This window comes from Oryctolagus cuniculus, chromosome 1, assembly GCF_051225735.1.
Source record: "Oryctolagus cuniculus isolate XC-2025 breed Fujian yellow rabbit chromosome 1, ASM5122573v1, whole genome shotgun sequence".
Lineage (NCBI taxonomy): Eukaryota > Metazoa > Chordata > Mammalia > Lagomorpha > Leporidae > Oryctolagus > Oryctolagus cuniculus.
Window position 1 is genome coordinate 141,254,186 of NC_142867.1, and position 18,348 is coordinate 141,272,533.

An 18,348-nucleotide genomic window follows, 5' to 3' on the forward strand; every position below is an offset into this window, starting at 1 on the left:
CTGCTTTCTGTTTCCTTGAGAGATAATATTGACTAGTTGTTAAAGCTCAGCTGTTGACAGCAGACTGGTGGAGGTTTGGCTTACAGCTCTGCTAATATTTCTGTGGTCTTTTCCAAGTCTGAGCCCTAAAACGGATGTGAGGTATAAGGGACATTCTGCTCATAAAACACTTGGTGTAGTGTTTTTGTCCTTAGCTGACATTTATTAAATATTCATAAGTTGGTTTATAGCTTATAGGCAATTCTTTTTTTTGTTTTGTTTTTTAAGATTTATCTATTTATTTATTTGAAAGTCAGGGTTACACAGAGAGAGGAGAGGCAGGGAGAGAGAGAGGTCCTCCATCCGATGGTTCACTACCTAATTGGCCGCAACAGCCGGAGCTGCGCCGATCAGGAGCCAGGAGCTTCTTCCAGGTCTCCCACATGGGTACAGGGGCCCAAGGACTCGGGCCTTCTTCTGCTTTCCCAGACTATAGCAGAGAGCTGGATGGGAAGTGGAGCAGCTGGGTCTTGAACCAGCACCCATATGGGATGCTGGTGCTTCAGGCCAGGCCGTTAACCTGCTGATCTTCTTCTTCTTTTTTTTTTTTTTTAAAGATCTATGTATTTATTTATTTGAGAGGCAGAGAGGGAGAGAGAAGTCTTATGTCTGCTGGTGAGACAGAGAGAGAGAGAGAGAGAGAGGTCTTACGTCTGCTGGTTCACTCCCCAATTGGCCACACAGCTGGAGCTGCACCCATCCGAAGCCAGGAACCGGGAGCTTCCTCCAGGTCTCCCGTGCAGGCACAGGGGTTCAAGGACTTGGGTCATCCTCCACTGCTTTCCTAGGCCATAGCAGAGAGCTGGATTGGAAGAGGAGCAGCCGGGATTCCAACTGGTGCCCACATGGGATGCTGGCACTGCAGGTGGCGACCCCACCCACCATGCCACAGCACTGGCCCCAGAAACCATTGATCTTAAGTATACAGCAAAGTGTTAATGTTGTATGTGCAGCAACCACACAGTTTACGGTGCAAAAATGCCTTGAACTTCGAGAGATCCCAGCCCTTTGCAGTCACTTTTCATTGTATCAGTTAACTTCTACCATAAATTATTTTTGCTCGCCTTTGAATGTCATGTAACTGCAATCATACACACTCTGTATTTGGAAAGGTGGCACCTTTTCTTCAAAAAAAATTATTTTCATTTATTTTAAAGACAGAGTTTTGAGATGTGGTTTTGGGCAGGGTGTGCATGGAGAGATCTTCCATCTACTGACTCACTCCTAGATGTCAAAAATGTCATGGTCTGGGCCAGGAGCTTTTCACGGGTCTCCCACATGGGTACAGGGGTGCAAGCACTCGGGCTATCTTCTGCTGCTTTCCCAGGTGCATTAGCAGGGAGCTGGATCCAAAGTGGAGCAGCAAGGACTTAAATCAGTGCCCATATAGGGTGCTGGCACCACAGGCAGCAGCTTAACTGTCTGCTCCTCTTCTGATCCTGCTCCTTGTTAATGACCTGGGAAAGCAGTGGAAGATGACCCAAGTGCTAGGGCTCCTCCATCCATGTGGGAGACCCCGAGGAAGCTCCTGGCTTCACATCATGCCAGCTTTTAATCATTGTGGCCATCTGGAGAGTGAACCAGCAGTTGGAAGACCTCTCTGTCTCTCCCTCTCTTTGTAACTGCCTCTCAAATAAATAAATAATCTTTAAGCAAAAAATATATAATATCTGTAATATGTATTCATGTTGTTGTACATTTGAATAGTCAATCTTTTTTATTGCTTTTATAGCATTCCCTTCTGTTAATATACTACATTTTATGTATCCATTGCTTTTTTGATGGGTTTCTTTTTGGATTTTGAATACAAGCTGTTATGAAAGTTGCTAATTTTGGGGTTGGCACTGTGGCACAGTGGGTTAAGCCTCCATCTGCGGCGCCAGCATACCATATGGGCACTGGTTCTAGTCCCAGCTGCTGCTTTTCCTATCTAGCTCTCTGCTATGGCCTGAGAAAGCAGTGGAAGATGGCCTAGGCGCTTGGACCCCTGAACCCACATGGGAGTCCCAGAAGAAGCTCCTGGCTTCATATTGGTGCAACTCTGGCCGTTGAGGCCATCTGGGGAGAGAACCAGCAGATGGAAGACCTCTCTCTCTGTCTCTACCTCTCACTGTAACTCTACTTCTCAAATAAATAAAATTAAAAAAAAAAAAGAGTTGCTATTTTCAAAACCTGTATTACACATTGCTTTACAAATTCCAAGCAGCACCCATTTGTTGATTTTCATCTACTTTCCCAAGTTCGTTGAATGATCTTGGTGAGAAGGCTTTTTCCCTCCTGAAAGCTGACCTCCAGTTGCATAGCTGCAGTTCTGCCTGTGAGGAAGCCTCAGGAAGCTTGGGTGGGAGGGAGGGGTGCGGGTATGTGTGAAGTTGGAGGTGTTCATGAAACCTGAGTGAATAAACAAAGATTCAGTCTATTCAGATAATGTGTAGGAGGAGGCAGCATTTGAGCTGAGTACAGACGATAGCTTCTCAAATCCTTGCTGAATAGCGCACGGCTTGGCCCATAGTAGGGTCTGAAATTTCTAGGTCCATTGAGTTGTCACCACGACTGAATGAGCGTTCTTTTCGCTGGCTTGGGAGAGCTGTCATTGGGAAGGCAGTAATGATGGTGGCTAACCCAGGAGACACGGTCAGAATCACTGGCATGCAATTTGAGAGTTCACCCTATTCCCATGAACAACTTTGGGCTGCTTTGTGTTAAATAAAATACTTAATTTCCTTGCCATAATTTCTTTTTGCAAAAAATGCTCCTTGTTTCATGAAAAAAAAAAAAAAACATTTTAGCTGAAGAGGATGCTCTCTCTTTCCTTGGTTATTGGTTTGATGTTGCTATAAATAACAGTGTTGGCTGTTAAGGCTTGTGTGAGAATCAAAAGTTTATGTGTAGTTTAATGTCTCAGGCAAGAATTATCATCAGGAAACCCAGCTAAGGCAGTGGTTACTGATGGCTCCAGGAGCAGTCCTGTTCCACTTGGGGAACATCATGAGTGCCAGTAAGGTAGGCACATTTGTTTGGACCTAGGGTAGCGACAGTAACTTTATTTTTGCCTTTCCTGATTCCAGGAAGTATCATCTTGTAGTGACTCAAGATAGCCTTCAAAAGGAGAAGCTGATAGGGGTGGGCATGTCTTACTCTTCTGGGAAAAAAAAAATCTTACCTGTTAAAAAATTTGTTGTAAAAATACTGATAGGTGTTGATGCAGAGTTTGGGTGGAGTTGTTTGTAAACTAAGTACTTTCCCAAGACTAAAATGATTCTACCAAGGTAACCAACCCCTTCATTCCTGTTCTTCATTCCTGTTGGCCCTTAAGAATTAGAAGGAGGTTAATCTTGTTGGTGCTGGCCTTGTGGTGCAGTGGCCAGCTCAAGTCCCAGCTGCTCCACTTTGACTCCCAATTCCCTGCTAAGGGCGCCTGGGACAGCAGCAGAAAATGACTGAAGTGCTTGGGCTCTTGCCAATTACCTGGGAGACCTGGGTAAAGATCCTGGCTCCTGACTTTGGCCTGGCCCAGCCCTGGCCTTTGTAACCATTTGGGGAATGAACCAGTGGATGGATGATCTCTGTCTCTGTCTCTCTCCCTCTCCCTCTCCCTCTCCCTCTCTTTTATATAAATCTTTTTTTTAAAAAAAATCCTGTTAAATAATTAAAAGTCCAACTCTAGGGGTTGGCACTATAGCACAGCAGTTTAGGCCTCTGCTTTGCAGGGCTGGCATCCCATATGGGTACCAATTTGTGTCCCGGCTCCTCATCTTCTGATCCAGCTCTCTGCTAATGACCTGGGAAAGCAGTGGAAGATGGTGCAAGTGCCTGGGCCCCTGCACCCACGTGGGACACTCAGAGGAAGCTCCTGGCTCTTGGCTCCTGATCAGCCCACCATTATCACCATTTGGGGAGTGAATCAGCAGATGGTAGACCTCTCTCTGTCTGTCCATCTGTCTGTAACTCTACCTCGCAAATAAATAAAATTTTTTTTAAAAAAGTCTATTGTAATTATAGGATAAAATGCTTAGCACCTTGCATCTAATATTTCAAATATCTCAGTTTCTCAGTATTTTCTATTTGGATGGAGACACCTGCAACATTGTGTAAGACACACTTTATTCAAAAGTGTATTTTGCCTGCTAACAATTTTATATGGGATTTTCCAGTTTAAAGAAAAAATTCAAATGGCCTGCCTTTTGGGGGGAAGGGACAGATATTATTGATAAGGTGGATTCAAGATGAAGCTCATCTGTCAAGAGCCAAAAACGGCAGATCATTTAAACTGTAGGAAGTGGTCTTCATGGATCCAAGTCCATGAAATAATACCTATTGAAATCAGTAGGAACTGCTGTGAAATTTCCAACAGGGTGTTATCGTTTATTTTAAAACCAAAGGCAAGGGTTTATTTTGGAATCAATTTTCAGAAAGGTGCTCTGAGTATGTGTTTCTTTTTTAAATTTTAGTCAGCCATATCTTGAGGTAGGTGTACTGTAGATAATTGAAATCTGATTCACTGAGTTGTCTATTTCATGCTTCTGGAATTTCAGAGACGCTGCCTATGGAAGCTGCAATTACTACATCACACTGCTTGACTGTTTCCATGCAGTAAAGAAGGTAAGTGCCCAGAGGTTGCTTCCAGTGTGATGGAAGTCGCACTCCTCCAGAGACCCGTGGTTAGAATTTCTTTCAGGATCTGTGTGATGTCAGATGCCCTTTGTTTCTCAGCTGGCGTTAGGACACGGTTCATTCAGAATTTCTGGGTACTTCCTGGCATGATTTGGGTCGAAAGCCACTTTGGTTCTGGATTCAGTATTGATTTTAGTGTGTTGTGATTTAAAAGAAAAACAAAAAGTTAATAGATGACTAGTCCAGGTTGCCGCTGATGTGTGTTTTTTATGGGTCTGATTACCACCATAGTACTGAGAACATAGCTGTCAAACACAGGTTTGTTTCTTCAGGCATTAAATCTCAAGCTCAACAGGATTTGAGTAGCCAATTGGTTTGTTACAACTGTTTCTAAAACCTGCCCAGTGGTTCAACTTGGACTGCTGCCCTGCACCCTGGGACCACCCTGTTTCATAACCACATTCTCCATGAACTCGTTCACTTGGGCTGTGCAGCCAGCAGGCCCAGTGCAGACCTCTCGCTCCTTCAGCTGGGCTTCTCTAAGGTCAGCGGCCATCCCTGCCAGGTGAACCCTGGGGGATGGCTGACGTGTGGGTACTCTCACCTTTACACAGAGAAGAGGAGAGCTTGGTGGAGCTTGGAAATGGTCTTCTGTAACACTGCCTAGCAGTTTCAGTTGTTCTTTATTGGCCTGGCTTGTTCTTTTAATGAGGCATTTTCCCCCGAGTGATTAACTGGTATTTGACAGGTCAAAGATTGTCCCCCACACCAAACTATATTCATTTTACTTAGGGGTCAGCAACTTTGGATTTTCAGCTGGAGCATTTTATATTTGTGACTGATTCTGAATATTCTTGCATAGTGCAACACTATCAGTGTAGTTATGTCTTCATTTTCATTCTACTTTGAATAGCATCACCTTGTGTAATTCCAAGAAGTTACCTGTGAACTACAAGTTACTGTATTATTCTGTTAGGAGCACCTCTACTCCAAATATCATGAATTGTGTCAAGCATTTTGAATTTAAGGAAATAAAGTGTGTCATGGATTTGCTCTCGAAATGATTGTGTGAACAGTTATTTTATAAAAGGAGGACTCTTCGATCTGCACTCTGGCCTTCTTGTTTTTCATTCATATTTCAGAAGTTTAAATTTTGAAAACTGGGTTTGCAAGGTTCACCCCCTTGAATAAAGACTGCCTTGTTGACCAGAATTCTGGCTTCCTCCCCCCTGGCCTCAGTGATTGTGAACCAGAACACTTCTCAGAGACTTTGACTCTTTGTCCTTGACCCAGAAGGTCTGGGTTCTGCTTGTTCCCCTCTGCACGCTCTGTTCCTGCATCTCAGTGAGGCTCTTGAAAAACACAAATTTTATTTTCTTGTGGAAAGGGTACTTTTTTCACCCTCAAATTTGCATTTTAGGATTGTTGTCTGGGCTATAAAAGTGTCAGGAACAATGATCTCGTAATTCAAGTATTAAAAAGGTACATATTTATGAAGTGGGCTTTGTTTGGAATCAGCTAGCCCATGGTTTTGTTCCTCTTTATTACTTATTTAGAGACCATTGTGTTGTGCATCGTACTTGAGTCTTAAACTTCTGAATCTTCAGCCAAGGGTGGGTGGTGATGTAGTACTGTAGGATTACTTTGGAGGCATGATGAATTAACTAGGTATGGATAAGAGGACTTCGGAGTTCAGATTAAAAATCAAGTCTCATGAAATACTGTTAGACCTGATTTCCAGATAATGAAGCACCTAAAAGGTACAGTCTACTTCCTTTGAGACTATTTTAGTGTAAAGTAATTTAAATATAGACATATTTTTCTAGAGTGTTAAAATATGGCTTATTCCCGTCTTTGTTCTTAATAGCTTTCTTTTGGATTTTAGGCAATGCAGTATGGCTTCCTTGATTTCAACACATTTAACCTTGATGAATATGAGCACTATGAAGTAAGTCTTCCAGAATAAAGGTTCGAACTCTTTCCCCCCTAACTTTGAGGTGTGATTGGCAGATAGCTATTGTGTATATCTAAGGGAGTACAGACTAATGCTTTGATACACATGTAATTGTGGAATTACTACCAGTCAAGCTGATTAAGGTGCCTGTCACCCCACATGGTCACCTTTTTGGGCCTGTATCAAGAACACTGAAGATCTACTCAGTAGATTTCTCATACACACTGTCTACATCAGTCCTCCGTACCTACTAATCTTAGAACTCAGAGTCTGTCCTCACTGACCAGAATTCCTCTTTCTCTTCCCATTTTAACGATTTTCTTCATTCACTGTACTTATGGAAGTAATATCCTTACCTTTCAAAGACAGAAATGTCAAACAGTTGAGACGTGTGTAGGGTAAAAAAGTTCAGTCTTCATTTCATTTCCCTGTTTCAGCAGTCCCAGCACTTTGTGGTGATTCCTGCATTTGATGCGTGGTAAATGAGTGTGCACCGTATATTTTTCCTGTTGGTTTTGTCTGTTGGTATTTATTGATTTCCACAAGGTGGTTGAGTTTGTAAATTTTTTAGCATAGGGATAGATGGCATTTAGTACATCAGTAGTTGTGTTGTGTTTTGTTTTAAGATTATTTATTGGAGAAGCTGAGGCAAGAGAGAGAAGAGAGAGGTCTTCCAGCTGCTGGTTTACTCCGCAGATGGCCGCAATGGCCAGATCTGGGCCGATCCAAAGCCAGGAGCATTCTCTGGGGTCTACCACGCAGGTGTAGGGGCCCAAGGACTGGAGCTGTTTTCTACTGCTTTCCCAGGCCACAGCAGAGAGCTGGATTGCAAGTGGAGCAGCCAAAGCTGAACCAGTACTGCTGTGTGAAGCCAGCACTGCAGGTAGTGGCTTTACCTGCCACGCCACAGCACTGGCCCCATCAGTAGTTGTTAAATCATCTTGTTAATTACCTTGGGGAACTATCATATCCTTTTGGGGCCAGTTCTGTGGCATAGTGGGCTAAGCTTCCGCCTGTGGCACTGGCATCCCATATAGGCACTGCTGCTGCTCTTCCAATCCAGCTCTCTGTTATGGCCTGGGAAAGCAGTGGAAGATGGCTCAAGTGTTTGGGCCCCTGCATCCATATGGGAGACCTGGAAGAAGCTCTTGCCTTTAGATCAGCCCAGCTCCAGCCATTGTGGCTATTTGGGGAGTAAACCAGCATATGAAAGACTCTCTCTGTCTGTCCCTCTCTCTGTAACTCTGCCTTTCAAATAAATAAAATCTTTAAAAAAAAATCCTAGTTTTATGTTATAAAAGTAAACACAAATGGCTTAAATTTAAAAAGGAAACTTACTGGACTTCATAAATGAAAAGCCCTGGGGCAGGTGTGACTTCCAGCATGACCACATTCAGGTGCCCAACCACTTAGAGGACCTGGACTGGAGCCAACGTTGGTTCTAGGCTAGTCCCCTCCATGGTGATCAGGATGGCTACCAACAGCTTTGATTTATCAGAAAAGAATATTCTTAGCTCCTGCAGAAGACCCACAAAAGCCTCTTACGGCCTGCAGTAGGAGACCCTGCCAGTCCCTGAACCAGCTTGTGTTCTGTGCCCTGGGGGGCTGTGGAATACTTTGTGAGTCTTCGTTTTCTGGCCATCTGAGGAGCCAGGATCCCGGGGTCAGCCCTGTCCATCCACTGAGAGAGTTCAGGCCTTTAAAACCACGGGTGTCTTTCTAATACAGTATGTTTGTGAAAAAGAAGATACTTGATTCTGTGTTCTATGCTCCACATAGATAATGACTTAGGTACTATGTTAATGGCATTTTTCAGGCACAGATAGTTTTATTTATTTATTCATTCATTTATTTCTTTGAAAGAGTTACACAGAGAGAGGGAAAGACTAAGAGAGAAAGAGAAGGATCTTCCACCTGCTGGTTCTCTCCCCAAGTGACTGCGATGGCTGGACCTTGGCCAGGTCGAAGCCTAGATAGAACTTCATCTGGTTAAGCCGGCGCCGTGGCTCAATAGGCTAATCCTCCACCTTGCGGCGCCGGCACACCGGGTTCTAGTCCCGGTTGGGGCACCGGATTCTGTCCCGGTTGCCCCTCTTCCAGGCCAGCTCTCTGCTATGGCCAGGGAGTGCAGTGGAGGATGGCCCAGGTGCTTGGGCCCTGCACCCCATGGGAGACCAGGAAAAGCACCTGGCTCCTGGCTCCTGCCATCGGATCAGCGCGGTGCGCCGGCTGCAGCGGCGGCCATTGGAGGGTGAACCAACAGCAAAGGAAGACCTTTCTCTCTCTGTCTCTCTCTCTCACTGTCCACTCTGCCTGTCAAAAAAAAAAAAAAAAAAGAACTTCATCTGGGTACCCTACTTCTGTGGGTAGCAGGGGTCAAGCACTTGGGCCATCTTTTGCTACCAAATAACTTCTTTTGCCCTTGTGTTTTGAAAATAAAGATTTGAAGTAAAATATACTTTCTCATGTAGGTAAGCAAAACTACTGAGAACACTAATTGGCGTTTGTTCTCTGTGGCAGAAGGGGTGCCTTTTGGTGCTAAGGAGTAATACAGGAACTGGATTGCTTCCCTTTCACTGCTGTGAAAAATGGGGGCACTGAGGATGGGGGAGGAGCAAGGACACCACTCTATTTTTTTTTTAACCTTTACTGAAAGGGCATTGAGACACAGAGGTAGGGTAGGCACAGACCACTGGTCTATTTTAAAATTTGAAATTAGTATATTTCATTGATTACAGAATGTCCATTTTTTTCCTATCTTATCTGAATTTGGTTTTGGGTTCCCTGCTTAGACCGACCATGTAGATGTTCATAGACTATTTATTTCTTACTCGTTTTGAATATACATCTAAGTACCTCAATGCCAAGCTGATCTGTCTGCCCCTCACACACTGGTTGTCTCTTCCTCCACCATCAAGTATGTTCTGTTTCCTTATCCATTTCGTTAAGAGATGTTTCTCTTATTAGGGCTTTTGTAGTGGTAACTCAATCCAAATGACTGAGTTAGCGTAACAGGAAGTAACGTGTTTTACATATCAGTTTACACTAATTTTCTTTGTGGTGACATACTCTGTTCTCAGTATACTTGTAATTTTTAACTTCCTGGTTGGTTTACTGAAATTTGATTGCTTTCTTATTAAATAGAAAAATGAAGGAAAGGTGTATTGAAAAAACAGAAACAAATGGTAAGGTTTTTCTCCTTATTTAAGGAATCAGTAAATTTAGGAAAAGAGGGAAGTTTTACAAGTCCCTCTTAAGGAAAGTACAACGGCAGATGAGAATTTATTCAGGTAATCAAATGACTTTGGATCAAAAGCCAAGTACATACTGTGTTTTGGATGGCAGCAGTTAGCTCTATTTTCCAAGGTCTGACTACCCTAGCAAAGAAACACTATTCAGTTACCTAACTGTTCCCTGGGAATACACAGAGCAGGGTGAATTTTAGATTCCCGTCTCATGGTTGTTTATAAACAGCCTTCTGCTAAGACAAATGGTTTCAAAGACCTTCAGAGACTGAGTATTGAGAAAGGAGGTGGGGGAGAAGGTTGCCTCTAAAAATGAATTGTGCTGGTTTTCTCTCTGCAGAAAGCAGAAAATGGAGACTTTAATTGGATAATACCAGACCGATTTATTGCCTTCTGTGGACCTCACGCAAGATCCAGGCTTGAAAGTGGTAGGAAAAACTGTGTTGAGTCTTCTTATTGAAAGTGTCCATTCTGTATTTTTCTTTAGAAAGAGAGTTAGAACGAACTTGATGAAGTATTAACTATTTAAATATCCTTGATCATTTTTGTTTACCATTCATCCTGGATTTTAACTTTTTTTGTTTTTTTATGTTTTTTTTAAGCAGTTACCATCAAATTGGTTTTCAGTCCCCACTCTGATGTTTCCGCCCAATTATAGGTATAACTGTTACTTGTTGTTTTCTTTATGCGTTTTACAAGTGGTGCATTTCTTTATACAGGTTACCACCAACATTCTCCTGAGACTTACATTCCCTATTTCAAGAATCACAATGTCACTACCATTATTCGCCTGAATAAAAAGATGTACGATGCTAAGCGCTTTACAGATGCCGGGTTCGATCACCATGACCTTTTCTTTGCGGATGGCAGCACCCCTACCGACACCATTGTCAAAGAATTTCTGGATATTTGTGAAAATGCCGAGGGCGCCATTGCAGTTCATTGTAAAGGTATGTTTCTAGTGTTGGTTAAAAAATGGTGGACATGTGGAATGCAGGTATAGAAACAAATTGTTTCACCAGGACGCTTGGAACTGCCTTTACTTTTAAACGAATGTTTTTAAAAACCTGAATTTCATGTGAAAAGTGTAGTATGTTGAGTTTTTTCATAAGTAACCATAGTATAAAGGCTTCACGTTGAAATGCATTCACTCATTCATCAGCTGTCTCTTGGGCAGCCACTGTATGATCATTTCTAGAAAGCACCAGAGAGTTGAGCAGACTAAAAATTATCTCTGTGGAGACTGTTTTCTAATGAGTTTCTGTTTGCAGCAGTTACAACAGATTACTTAATATTTTATTAACTAATTCATATTTTATCAGTGAATCACTATGCAGTAATACTGTAGGAATGCACTTGGATTGATGTAGTTTTTCTCCTCTTGTTACATAGTTAATAAAGAAAAGAAATAGGGCTGGTATTGTGGTATAGCGGGTATAGCTGCCAAGCATGATGCTGGCATCCCATTTGGACCCTAATTTGTGTCCCAGCTGTTCCACTTTCAATCCTGCTCCCTGCTAATTACCTGGGAAAAGCAGTGGAAGATGGCCCACGTGTTTGGGCCCCTGCTACCTATGCGGGAGACCTGGAAGAAGCTCCTGGCTCCTGGCTTTGGCCTGGCCCAGTCCTGGCCATTGTGGGTATCTGAGGAGTGAACCAATGGATGGTCTCTCCCTCTCTGTCTGTAACTCTGACTTTCATATAAATAAATAAATCTTAAAAGAGAGAGAAATATATTATTGTTAAGAAAAATTTAACATTGAAAAAACAAAGACAGTGAATTATGGGGAATGATGAGACTGATTTCCAGAGTTTGAACTATATTTGTAATTCCAAATATAACTATAGTTAAAATATTTGGTTTTCAGTGAAAAAAACCACAGGACATACAAAGAATCAGGAAAGAGCCTATTTAATGAGGGGGTGGGAAATAGATCAACAGAAATTGTTTCTGTGAAGAACCAGATGTTTTCTACTTACTAGAGAAATATTTTTTTTAATATTTATTTATTTATTTGAGAGGTTGAGTTACAGACAGGGAGAAACAGAGACAAAGGTCTTCCTTCCATTGGTTCACTCCCCAAATGGCCACAACGGCTGGAGCTACGCCGATCCGAAACAGGAGCCAGGTGCTTCCTCCTGGTCTCCCATGTGGGTGCAGGGGCCCAAGCATTTGGGTCATCTTACACTGTTTTCCCAGGCCACAGCAGAGAGCTGGACTGGAAGAGGACCAGTATCCATATGGGATGCCGGCACCGCAGGCAAACAGTTAACCTACTGCACCACAGCGCCGGCCCCCAGACAAATACTTAATTTTTAGAAAGGGTCTTTTATTTTGTATATTTATTTTTACATTTGTTGGTAAGGCAGAGAGACAGTTAGAGACAGAGAGATCTTCTCCATCTGGTTCATTCCCTGAATTCCCTTAATAGCCAGGATGAAGCCAGGAGCCCAGTGCTCAATCCAGGTCTCCCCAGTGTGAATGGCAGAGACCCAGGTACTTAAGCCATTGCCACTGCCTCCCAGGATACAAATTAGCAGGAACCTGGAATCCAGAGTGGAGCTAGGACTCAAGTTGATGGACATGTTGAATGAACAAAATGAAAATAGCAATTGAAAGAAAACACAAAAGTGAATGAAAAATAAATTCTGAAAATTAAGTAAGTGAAACAAAAATTCGTTGAAGGAATTCCAGAGCAGATTTGAAGATACAGAAGAATCAACAGAAGTGATGATAATGCTATTAAAAATTATCAGCTCTGAGATTCAAGTGAAATGAAGTGAACTGTGCAGCATCTAAGGAATCTCTAAGATAAAGCCAAGGAGACCGACATAAGGATAATGGGAGTCCCAGAAAGAGAAGAGAGAGAAGGCAGCAGAGAGGTTACTTGACTGAAAACTTCTGAAACTCGATGACAGTCATGGATGTAAATGTCTAAGAAGGTCGGCAAGCTAAGCAGGATAAACTCAGAGACCTACAGGGAGTTACATTATAATCAGACTGTCCAAAGGCAGACACAATTTAGAAAGCTGCAATATACAAGTAACTTAGAGTATACAAGGGATAACTACTAAACTTACGGGCAGATTTTTTAAATCAGCAACTATGAGAGCCAGAGGAGAGGTACCTGATATATTCAAACAGTTGAATTATAAAAACACCTTCCAGCATAGTAGGCTAGGCCTCCACCTGTGGCACTGGCGTCCCATATGGGACGCCGTATGGTTCTTGTCCTGGCTGCTCCTCTTCTGATCCAGTTCTCTGCTTATGGCCTGGGAAAGCAGTGGAAGATTGCCCAGGAGCTTGAGCCCCTGCACCTGCATGGGAGACCCGGGAGAAGCTCCTGGCTCCTAGTTTTGGATTGGCCCAGCTCCGGCTGTTGGAGCCATTTGAGAAGTGAGCCAGCAGGTGAAAAACCTTTCTTTCTCTCTCTCTCCCTTTCTCTGTCTGTGCCTCTGCCTCTCAAATAAACAAAAACGCTTTCCAACCAATAATCCTGCATGTAGAAAAACTCCTTCAAAAATAAAGATGAAACTAAGACAGTTCCAGGTAATCAAACACTGAGGCAATGTGTTACCACTAGGCTTATCCTGCAAGAAATGCCTCACGTTGAAGTGGAAAGAAAGGACCTTGCATAGTAACTAGCAGAAATGAAGATCATGAGGAGAGACAAGACAGCTAAAGGCTGAGACCACTGGAATGTACGATAGCGTGTGGTGCGTTCCTGTAAATTCTAAAACGGAGAGTGGAAATACACTGGAAAGGTTAACAGGAGTCACTGATTGGTTTTTCAAGTTAATTAACAAAATTGACGACCATTTTAGCTAGATTGATGTAAAGAGTCATATTACTAGGCCGGCACCCTGGGTTCTAGTCCCAGTCGGGGCGCCGGATTATGTCCCGGTTGCTCCTCTTCCAGGCCAGCTCTCTGCTGTGGCCCGGGAGTGCAGTGGAGGATGGCCCAAGTGCTTGGGCCCTGCACCCCATGGGAGACCAGGAGAAGCACCTGGCTCCTGGCTTCAGTGCGGTGCGCCGGCTGCAGCGGCCATGGTGGGGTGAACCAACGTCAAAGGAAGACCTTTCTCTCTGTCTCTTTCTCACTGTCCACTCTGCCTGTCAAAAAAAAAAAAAAGTCATAGTACTAAAATTTAAAAAGGGAAAAAGTTGTTACTACTGATTCTACAGACATGGAAAGGACAGTAGAAGCCTGAAAGCAAATTTAGGACACAATCTGGGTGGTATAGATGAAGTGGACAAATTCCTAGAAACACAAAACCTGCCAAGACTGAACCACAGAGAAATAGAAAATGGGACTCGCTCTTCAACTAGTTAGGAGATGGAGTCATGAGTCATGAGTGAATCCAAAACCTCCAAACCTGATGGCACCACAGGGAATGCTACCAAACACTCGAAGAAGCAACATCACTTCTTTGCGGACTTTTCCCCTAAATTGGAAGAGAACACTTAACTCCCTCGTTGTATGAGGCCAGCACTGGCAGAGGAGACCTGGAAGAAGCTCCTGGCTCCTGGCTTCAGACTGGCTCAGCTCTGGCTGAGGTGGCCATCTGGGGAGTGAACCAGGGGATGCAAGACCTCTCTCTCTCTGTCTCTACCTCTCTCTGTAACTCTTTCAAATAAATAAAATAAACCTTAAAAAAAAAAAAAAGGAAGGAAACCTTTTCGTCTAAGAACAGGCAGCAGGCAAGAACGCCTAGTGCTGTGACCTTTGTTCAGCATAGAATTAGAAGTTCTAGGGGCCAGTTTTGTGGCACAGTGGGTTAGCCACCACTTGCAGCCCCATCATCCCCTGTCAGAGTGCTGCTGTGGGTCTGGACTGCTCTTATTCCAATCCAGCTTCCTTCTAGTGTGCCTGGGAAAGCAGCAGATGATGACCTAAGTACCTTGTCTTTAGTTCCCATATGGGAGACCTAGCGTTTTGTGTAATAGAAAAATTCATCCCATAATTCACGTGGAATCTCATCGTATGCTGAATAACCAAAACAATCTTGAAAAAGAACAAGGTTGGAAGTCTCGTACTTCCCAATTTCAAAATTTAGAACAAAGCTACCTCAATCAAAGATAGATAAATAGATCAGTGGTGCTTAGAATAGATCCCAGAAAGAAGTCCTCATGTATATGGTCACATGGTTTTCAATGATGGTGCCAAATTCATTCAATGGGAAAGAACAGTCTTTCAAAAAATACTGCTGGGAAAACTGGATATCTACATGAAAAAGAATGAAATTGAACCCTTATGTAACACAGAGTACAAAAATTAATTCAAAATGGGCCAGAGATCAGAATGTCAGACCTGAAATCACAAAGCTCTTAGGACACATTATTGAAAAGCTTCAAGACATTTTATTTGGCAATGATTTTTGGATAGACACAAAAGGCACAGACAATAATATAAGACAAACTGTATTATAATTTCAAGCTTTTTTACATGAAAAGACACAAACAGAATAAAAAGACAAACCATGGAATGGGAGAAAGCATTTGCAAATCATGTATCTGGTAAGATAGTAACACCTGGAATATTTGGTTAGAACACCTACCATTCAACAACAGAAAATAATCCAATTCAGAAATGGAAACATTCCTCAGTAAATATCCTCTGAAAAAGGTGCTCAAGTGGCATGGCCGGTAACCCTGTGAGAAATTGCTCTGCATCACCAGTATCTGGAGAAAAGCAAATCACAGCCTCAGTGAACTGCCACTCATACTCACTAGGATGGCTATTGTCTAAAACAAAACAGAAAGCAAGTACTAGCCCGGATGTGCAGAAATTGAAACCCTTGTCTGCGCTGGTGGGAATGTAAGAAGATGCATGTGAGTGTCTCAAAAAACTAAAAATAGAACTATCCCATGATCCAGTAATCCCTCTTCTGGGTTTATCTCCAAAGGAATTAGCAACAGGGATATGAACAGATATTTGTACATCGTATTTATAGCAGCATTATTTCCAGTAGCCAGAAAGTAGCAGCAACGAGGGTCACTCAGCAATTGAAGGAATAAACAAAATGTGATCGACATGTTTACAATGGAATATTATGCAGCCTTAAAAACAATGAACATGAACCTTGGAGACATAAAACCAATAGAAGTCAGCTGGTTGGGCAAGGTCAGGTGCATTGTGTGAGTTCACTCACATCGGGCGCACAGAGTAATCTCATTCAAAAAAGTAGGACAGAGGCTGCCAAGGGCTGAGGGGAGGCAGGGTTGGTGACTTCTTGTTCAATGGGTACAGAGTTCTAGTTCTGAAAGATGAAGTGTCTTTCGGAGGTTGGTAGTGCTAATGTTTGCACAGCAACTTGAATTATTTAATGTTCCTGAACTGTACACATATAAAATGGTTGAAATGATTTCCCAGAACTCACTGTAGTAAAACATAGGTCTCTGAGTTCAGTAGAATATTTAAATTAACTGTCTTTTTAAATTATCAAGTAAAGCTGCCCTCTGCAACACTAGCATCTCATACGGATGCCAGTTCAAGTCCTGGCTGCTTAACTTCCAATCCTGCTCCCTGTTAATGTGCCTGGGAAAGAAGCCGAGGTTGGCCCAAGTGCTTGGACCCACGTGGGAGACCTGGAAGAAGCTCCTGGCTTTTGCCTGGTCCTTGTGGCCACTTGGAAAGTGAACAAACAGGTGGAAGATATTCTCTTTCCCTCTCCCTCCTCTCTTTCTTCCCTCTCTCCCTTTCTCTTTGTGTAACTCTGCCTTTCAAATAAATAAATCTTTTAAAAATACTTTAAAAATATTCAGTGAGCTAAAAAAGAACTCAGAGAGCCATTAAATGAAGTCAGGAAAATGATGCATGAACAAAAGTGATAAAAGTGGTGAATTTTGTTACACGTATTTTACCTCGATTTAAAAACCAAATCTAGAGTGGCCGTTTGTCCCAGAGGGTTAAGCCGCCACTTCATATATCACATCTGGTATGGGAATACTTGAGTTTGAGCCCTGGCTCTGCTTTCCATTCCAGATTCTGGCTGAGCACTCCCTGAGAGGCAGCAGGTGACTCTTCCATAAAAGTGCTTGTGTCCCTGGCCATTCACGTGGTAGACCTGGGTTGAGTTCTGTGCTCACTGTGCTCATAGCTTTGGCTTGGCCCTGATCTGGCTATTGTGAACATTTCAGCAGCGAGCTAATGGACAGGAGATACCTCCCTGTCTCTCTGTCTCTCAAATAAATAAAAAATAAAATCCAGCATATGACATCCTTCTGTTTTTAAAAATTGCCTATTTTGGCCGGCGCCGCGGCTCACTAGGCTAATCCTCCGCCTAGCGGCGCCGGCACACCGGGTTCTAGTCCCGGTCGGGGCGCCGGATTCTGTCCCGGTTGCCCCTCTTCCAGGCCAGCCCTCTGCTGTGGCCAGGGAGTGCAGTGGAGGATGGCCCAGGTGCTTGGGCCCTGCACCCCATGGGAGACGAGGAAAAGCACCTGGCTCCTGGCTCCTGCCATCGGATCAGCGCGGTGCGCCGGCCGCAGCGCGCCGGCCGCGGCGGCCATTGGAGGGTGAACCAACGGCAAAAGGAAGACCTTTCTCTCTGTCTCTCTCTCTCACTGTCCACTCTGCCTGTCAAAAAAAAAAAAAAAAATTGCCTATTTTTTATTCGTTTGAAAGGCAGACATCTCCTGTCCTCTGATTCACTCTCCCAATCCCCACAACAGGCAGGGCTGGGCCAGGGTAAAGCCAGGAGCCCAGAGCTCCATCCACATCTCCCAGATGTTTAGCGCAGAGCCAAGTGTTCGAGCCGTCACCTCCCAGGGTGCACCCTAGCAGGAAGCTGCCCAGGCACTCTGATCTGAAATGTGACTGTCCCAGGCAGCATTCTGATTTGCCAAACACCCACCCCTTTTAAAAATTCTTACTGCAATAAGTGGTTAATATTATTCTTATCCAGTGTACTTTTAGCCTCTTGCCCCATAGGACATTTTATTCCTTTTTTTTTTTTTCTTCAAAATTTATTTTAAAGGCAGAGTTACAGAGAGAGAAATGGAGAGACAGAGACAGAGAGAATTTTTTATCTGCTGGTTCCCTCCCCAAATGGCTGCAGTGGTCAGGGCTGGGCCATGCTGAAGCCAGGAGCTTCTTGCAGGTCTCCCACATGGGTGCAGAGGTCCAAGCACTTGGGCCATCTTCCACTGCTTTCCTAAGCACATTAGCAGGGAGCTGGATCGGAAGTAGACCAGCTGGGTCTCAAATGAGCACCCATATGGGTTGCTGGCATCTCATGGAGAGGCTTAACCTGCTACGACGCAGTGCCGGCCCCAGTGACATTTTCTTATTTTCACAGTTCAGCATGTCTGGGTACAGGTAGTAGTAGTGGGGAGAGGCCAAAGGTGCTACAGAACATCTTACAATGCCCAGGACAGTCCCTGCAACAACTAATCATCCAGAAATGTCACTCAGTACTGCTGAGGCTGAGTAACCCTGAAATAGATTGATGACCAATTACAAGAAGATTTCATGTGATTAGAGCTTTCTTCCG

General features: G+C 43.5%; 1 protein-coding gene across 15 annotated transcripts in view; it reads left to right on the forward strand.

Annotated features, from left to right (window-relative positions):
- CDC14B (cell division cycle 14B) overlaps positions 1-18,348 on the forward strand; it is a 102,613-nt gene that overhangs the window by 63,072 nt on the left and 21,193 nt on the right. For all 15 annotated transcript variants that reach the window (XR_011379078.2, XR_016235914.1, XR_011379083.2 and 12 more), the window contains exons 6-9: positions 4,575-4,641; positions 6,539-6,601; positions 10,193-10,280; positions 10,572-10,802. Coding sequence is in view for 12 of the 15 variants with exons in the window: in XM_051818507.3 (XP_051674467.3) it covers positions 4,575-4,641; positions 6,539-6,601; positions 10,193-10,280; positions 10,572-10,802 (449 nt within the window). In the remaining 3 variants the exon portion in view is untranslated. The remainder of the gene's footprint in view (positions 1-4,574; positions 4,642-6,538; positions 6,602-10,192; positions 10,281-10,571; positions 10,803-18,348) is intronic.